Source organism: Argentina silus (genome assembly GCF_951799395.1).
Source record: "Argentina silus genome assembly, chromosome: 1".
NCBI classification, from domain to species: Eukaryota; Metazoa; Chordata; class Actinopteri; order Argentiniformes; family Argentinidae; genus Argentina; species Argentina silus.
This window is the reverse complement of record NC_139655.1, coordinates 34,373,404-34,380,903: the sequence shown is the minus strand read 5'-3', so window position 1 is coordinate 34,380,903 and position 7,500 is coordinate 34,373,404. Positions and strand designations below refer to the sequence as shown.

At 45.7% G+C, this 7,500-nt stretch overlaps 1 protein-coding gene across 1 annotated transcript in view; it reads right to left on the bottom strand.

The window, feature by feature from the left end:
* LOC310817842 (catenin delta-2-like) overlaps positions 1 to 7,500 on the bottom strand; it is a gene marked incomplete at both ends in the record, with an annotated part of 185,540 nt that overhangs the window by 6,534 nt on the left and 171,506 nt on the right. Inside the window, 1 exon segment of the mRNA XM_083688557.1 lies at positions 4,829 to 4,913. Within this exon segment, the coding sequence (XP_083544683.1) occupies positions 4,829 to 4,913 (85 nt within the window).

Here is a 7,500-nt window from a genome sequence, read left to right as displayed (position 1 = left end):
TAGCTAGTGTGAGTGACATGTAGCCAAGTAAACAAGTGCTGTATCAAGGAAGCTCGGGTCAAGCAGTTAGCACCCGTTTATCTTCAACTACGGGAATGAGAATGGCAATTTGCACCTTTGATTTGCAGCCCTAACATTGTGACAGCCTATGGCCCCTGGTGTGAGCATTGATTACTTTATCTTATGATGACTGATGGATAGATGATTCACTTACTTAAACAAATGTATTTGTTGTAAGTCGCTTTGGATAAAGGCGTCTGCTAAATGCCATAAATGTAAAATGAGCCCATGCTTTCAGCGTTAGCTTGGAGAGTACCCTATAACTGGGTTTGTTGTCTAGAAATGTTTAGAAAATCTCTATCGACTACCTCATTGGCAAGGTGAAAAAGAATGAAATGAAATTGGTAGATTTAATCAACCCGTTTTAATCGACTGACAGCCCTTGCGTGTACAGTTCCAGGGGTAAGAAAACATTTGCTGCGGCACTATTAAATGCATGGAATTGCGCCATCATGTATGTATCTCTGAAATGTATTTCTTGTTATGTTCTTGTTAGAGGACTGTTTATATGTAACACCTTAACTTGTGTTTATTGAGATAGAGTGTGAGGGAAGGAGGGAGAGAGAGAGAGAAGGGAGGAGAGAGAGAGAGAGAGAGAGAGAGAGAGAGAGAGAGACAGAGACAGAGAGAGAGAGAGAGAGAGAGAGACAGAGAGAGAGAGGGGGAGAGAGAGAGACAGAGAGAGAGAGAGAGAGAGAGAGAGAGAGAGAGACAATATATACCACCTCAAACTGCTTATGAACTGATGCATGTAGAGCTCCTGGGTGTATCTTTGTAAGTTCCTACATACGTATAAGGAGAACATGGGTGTATCTCTGGTCCTAGCATATGGACCTGCCTACTGCACATACATGTGATTTCTAGAGACCCTGTGTTCTGCGTTCTGTGTCATGACCCACCATGTGGGTTCCGCGTGTACTGTAATACACATGTCTCGTACATGCCATCCATCTGACACACGAGTGTGACAACACACAGCTCCTCCATGACCCTGACCTTCTTGCATGACAGACTGCAGAGTCTAAAATAGTTTGCCAGGAACATACACACACATGCTGTACGCGTATTGTTGCTGCCCGCAAATCAAGTATTTCTTTTTTATTTTCTTTTTCTTTTTCTTTTTCTTTTAGTTTTATTGAGCAGTCACACAAGGGCCTATTTCTGGCATGGTTTGATGGCTGGACCACGTCCTTTTTATTCCAAGAAAGAAAGAAATAGTCGGGTTTTCGAGCGGTTTTAGTTGTGACACAGGTTGGGAAAATACAGCAGGTCTTTTTTTGGACCAATCTATTTCAAACTGTTTCTCATGCTTGCCGTTCTTACCTAAAAACACCTGTAAGGTACTGCTTAATGGTAGGAAAGATACAGATATCGACTAACGAATTCAGACAGAACTTTTAAATGAGACTGTTGATGTTTGTTTGATTGATGGATTGATTTAAGTTTTGTTCAGAAGCTCACGTTTTCTTAGTTCTTTCTCCTGTTCTGAACTATTTGAAGACCCAAGTAAACTCTCTTTCTGTCTCTCCTGCTTTAGAATGTGATTAACAGTTGTCAGTGGAGTGTGTATGTGTGTGCGTAACACACACACACACACACACGCACACACACGTGCACGCACACACGCACATACACCCCCACACACGCACGTACACCCACACACAAACACACACACACACACTGTGTAGGAGACAGTGTTTCTGAATGTTCTCATTACTCCAGACTTCAAAGCAAACAGCTCACTGACAAGCCAGTTCAAACCAACTCATTATTGGCCGAATACGCCTCTTCTCACATCCTTATACCACAAATATATTAAAGCAAACACACACACACGCACACACACACACACACACACACACACGCGCACACGCACACGCACACACACGCGCACACGCGCCCACACACACACACACACACACACACACACACCACACACACACACACGCATACACGCCCACACACACACACACACACGCACACGACCACGCCCACACACACACACACACACACACACACCTCTCCTTCTCTCTCTTTCTGTACCGTCGGTATATTTCAGCACACAAGTTGATTTCTTATTAGTCTCTCATAGCCATATCTCCAAATCACGTTGTCCTCTCGCCTCTTTCTTTGAGGTCTGAAATGCTTTTAGCCGACTCCGTTTGAGTGGAGCCCCATCTGCGAGCGGTCTCATTTATGATTGGCTTTGAGCAGAAGGGATGTTTTGTGAAAAACAACCTCCTCTCCTCCTTTTTGGTGACTTTTGAAAAGAGCAAATTAGTCAAATGAGTGTCAACACGTAGCTAAACATCGCTAGGAAGCTATATTTTTTTTGGAAGTGTTTGTATTTTTCCTGGATTATACTTGGGGTTGTTGGAACACTCCCAACACGAGGATCAGTGAACATAATTGGCTGTGCTGTTTTGGGAGCTGCCTATTGACCGGTTGGGGAGTGCGGTCGGCATGTTACAGGGGTCCACCCCTCGCTAACATACTTCCCGATTTCCCCAGGCTTTCTGAGCAAGGAAAAACAGGTTCATTGCTTATGAATCTGGTACGACATGGTACTCCGGTGCCCCCCCCCCCTGCAAATTAATTTGTCATGTTCACCTCACCGCACTAAAGCTCTGGCACATTGTGAAAAACTCTCGACACGGATCCTTAGGATTCTGCTCTTGGTGTGAATGTAGGAATGTGGCAGATCCCCAGTCCTACTAGTACTGAGAAAGCCACCTAAATAAAAGATTCCTATGGGAAGTCATCATTAAAATGTGTCACATTGACGATAGTTTAGGGGATGATTTGGGGACACAGTTGTCCCTTGCCTGCTGTCGTAGTGTGGCTCTATCTGTCGACTGTGACATCGATCATTCAAGTGTGACACACCGAATCAACCGGGCCTGAGGCTGCGAGCGTATGCAGCACGCACACACACACACACACACACACACACACACACACACACACACACACACACACACACTGTACACATACACACATACACACACACACACACACACACACCACATACTGTACACACACACACACACACACACACACACGCAAACATACACACACACTCTCTCTCTCTCTCTCACTTTCTCTGTCACGCACATGCAATCTCACCCCCTCGTCTGCTACGTCTCCACCGTCCATTGGCGTGCTGCTGAGGAGCGGTTAGCCAAGGCTCGCTCAAGCAACTGAAGAAGGACCAAAGTGTGATGGACTCTTCAGGTGAGTGAAAAGTGGCATAATTATCCAAACGAGGGTTACTCAGACTAAACACCTCATCTCAGTGGTCCTCTGTGGCTCAGTTGGTAGAGCCTGACGCACACTTAGGTCGTGGATTTGATTCCAGCTAGGACAGGATATAGATATATATACTGAAAAATGTATGCACTCACCGCAATGTAAATTGCTTTGCATGAAAGCGTCAGCTAAATGGCATAGATTTTCTCGAAGAGTCTCTGTGCTGAGGATGTTCTAATATCGGAATCTAACGATTTCACGGAATCTAGTGAAATGGGAAAACGCTGTACTGAGCATCTACTGGGCAAGCCATCACTGCGGAGGCTAGCGTTGGTAGAAATTGGGTGTAACATAAGCTGTGTGTCAATGCTACTGTACGGCGATCAGCTTGTCAATGAACTTCAATGACAAGGTCAATGTCATAAAATTCCACCAACACGAACTCATTCTCCCAAAACAAGAATGAAATGGAAAAGAAACTAGAAACTTGCATCTCCAAACTAGAAACTAGACACTAGCACCTCCAAAGTAGACACTAGCACCTCCAAACTAGAAACTATCACCTCCAAACTCGAAACTAGCACCTCCAAACTAGACACTAGAAACTAGCACCTCCAAACTAGAAACTAGCACCTCCAAACTAGACACTAGAAACTAGCACCTCCAAACTAGAAACTAGCATCTCCAAACTAGAAAACGTGTCAGTAATTGTAGACATAGGCTGCCTGACTGCAATTCACTGCAGGGTTGTGGGGGGGGAAATAACAAAACCTTTTCCCTACAGCTCTGTATTCTTAATGGATCAGGACTTATGTTGTATCAGTGTTCAAGTTGTGCTTTTGTGAGAGAGAGAGAGAGAGAGAGAGAGAGAGACAGAGGGGGGGGGGGGGGTAGAAATGGGATGAGGAGGAGAGGGGTACAGAGTCGACAATATTTCAATAGACGTACTGTAGAGAGCACAATAGGCCCTGGGCTTGGGGCACAACAAAACATTTATTGATCTGACATCCTCTGTAAATATGACTGCTTCTGTGTGATTACTCTTTTGTGTGAACGTGGTAATGGCCATCCCCAGGGTGAATGTACAGAGAACACACACACACATCCACACCCACACACACCATGCACACACACACACACACCCCGCACACACACACACGCACCCCCCCCCCCCCCCCCCCGACACACACACACACACACACACCACCCACCTACCTACCCACCTACCTACCCACACACCTCCACCCACCCACCCACACACACACACACACACACACACACACACACACACACACACCTCACAACAAAGAGAAGGGATACAGAGAGGGAGAGAGAGAGAGAGAGAGAGAGAGAGAGAGAGTAGTAGTAGTAGTAGTAGTAGCAGTAAGGGGAGATGACAAGGCCCAGGCTTTAGTTCAGTGGGTTAACACAGTGTAAGGGGTGAGCAGCTGACCCAGGGTTCCATAGCCGAGGGGTCCGTCCCACCTGTCAGTGACACAGGTCACTCTGTCTCTCTCACCTTCTTGTAGAGGCTGCGGAGGTCCCTGTACTGCCACATGCTGCTGAGAACCTGAGAGGCCGCCTTCACCACCTTCGCTGAGTGTCTGAGAGAGAGAGAGAGAGAGAGGGAGAAGGGGGGGGGGAGAGAGAGTGGGGGAGGGAGAGAGAGAGAGAGATAGAGAGGGAGAAGGGGGGGGGAGAGTGGGGGAGGGAGAGAGAGAGAGAGAGAGGGATGGCGAAAGAGAGAGGGGAGGGAGATGAAGAAAGATAGACAGAGATAGAGAAAGAGAGGGAAAGAGAGAGAAAGAGAGAGAGGGGGGGGGGAGGGAGAGAAAGAAAGACAGAGATGTAGAGATTGAGAAAGAGAAAGAGAGAGAGGAAAAAGAAAGAGAGAGAGAAAGAAAGAGAGAGAGTTCTGTTAGCGTCATACACACAAGGATACAGTAACATCTATTCATCGCCAAAGACCGGCTCTTCCTGTGCATCTAGAAGAGATCTCCACCGTGACCTTCTGGAGAAAAACATCATCGTTAAAAAGAAGGACAGGGATATGGCTTTCGCGTCACGTGTGAGTGCTGTTCCTTGGCCACGCCACGCCACGCCACGCCACGCCACGCCACGCCACGCCACGCCACGCCAACCGTAAAGGGAGAAGAAGAAGGTGACGTCACTCTGGCTCACGGAGCTGTGAGAAGACTTAGTGACGTACACACCGTACGTCATGTGGAGATGTAATGACCATCAAATACGTGCCAGAAGGGATCGTCACTCGTTGCACCACATGGTTGATTATTGATATTATGCTTATCATACGGTCCTCTGTGGCTCAGTTGGTAGAGCATGGCGCTAACAACGCTTAGGTTGTGGGTTCGATTCCCGCTGGGACCATATATACTGAAATGTAGGCACTCACTGCAATGGAAGTTGCTTCGGATAAAAGCGTCTTGCTAAACGGCATATATTATATTGTTTTATAATTATCATTTAACACAACACTGCTTGCACTACCACCACCACCACAAGCCATACTTATGGTTAAGACTCTAGGCCCTGTTCTGTCCTGTCTCTCTCTGACTGACAGACATCGAGGGGTTCTCTGTGTACTTGGCACGATTATGATGATTTTAAAAGGTAGATTGCTCTTTAGAAAGAATTGGAACATTCTTCCTCCGCTAAAGCACAGTCGTAACAGCAGGCTTTCAAATTAACCTTTTTACATCACACAAATGGCACTTTCCAACCACTCAATTAGAAATCGTTCTAATGTGGTTTGTGCCTCAGAAGACACTTCTAAATACGAATCTTCTGCGCAAGTAGAAAATATCATTTATTCGTTGTTTTTTCTGTCCCGATTTTTCTGTCCAAATGATTCGACTTGACAGCATCTTTTCCTTTTTCCACAGGTAGGAAAGACACAACAGATAGAAATGAGACTTTCCATGAGATGTTGTCGGTTATTTATACACACGTTCAAAGTGTGTGTTGCGCACGGTATAATCATGACCTGGAGAATTAAAAACGTTTGAAATGTTTCTTGGAGTATTCAACCCCCCGGGGCACTGTAACATATACATGTTTGATCCCCTCATTCCTCATTTCATTCCATACATTACAATGAGCCCTGAGAAATAATATAATAATAATAATAATAATAATAATAATATATAATAATATATATTATCATTAAAAATGAACAGCTGAAATGTCTTGAGTCAATATGTATTCCTCCCCTTTGCTAAGGTATGGCATTCCTAAAATTAGCAAATTAGCTTGTCTTCAACAAGTCACTTGGAAAGCAGCAGGGCCGGCAAAGTATTGAAACAGGGCCAATCACAATCAACGCGTTCTAGAAGGCATATACTCAGTCTTCTAACAGAACACTCCGGCTGCAATGTCCCTGGTACCAGTCTCAGAACATTGTGGCTCAGCCAATAATCACTGGAGTCGGATGCCCAATAGTTGGCCCAGTAGACACTGTTCTAAAATCAGTTTAGCTTATTCCACCCTAATGTTGAAAGGGCAATCTGGTATTGGAGCACACCATTTTGCATAATGTATCGCCCAAAATATACATACTTTGACCTAAATGGCTATTTTGGGACTTGGCAGCACCAGGATGTCAGGTAGTATATCAGTTTAAAAAAACAACAACTTAAAAATGACTAATGTGGGCCTTTAAGGTCAGGATTGAGCATCGTTATGGGCTGTTTCGAAGGGCCGACATCCACCCGAAGCAGCCCATCACATCACTCACTGTCAAATCAACCAAACATATTTCCCAGAACCCACTGTGGCGGCGAAAAACTCCATCGCGATACATCACTCCGTGACCCCCCTGTGTAATAATCTCTCCGATAACAGTTTGGTGTCATGGCAACCCTGACCTACTAGTTGCCATGGCAGTTTAGAACACCCTGCTCGGTCTCCCATAGCGACAGGCGTTCTATTCTGGTAGCATCTGGCCTGTGTTCTGTCTGCACGGTCCAGTGAGCTGAGAGACAGAGGCATGGAGTGTCATGACAGATTGTGCATCCCACATGAATAAGGTAACTCTCATGTTCCTGTTCCTGTTCCTCTCGTGTCTGGAGGAAAGAAAGGCCCTATCCTCAAGATCATGGACGAACACGGCCTCATTTTTGCCCGATCGATCCGGAGGATCTGTTCGGGTTAACGGTGGACCGTTTCTGACTT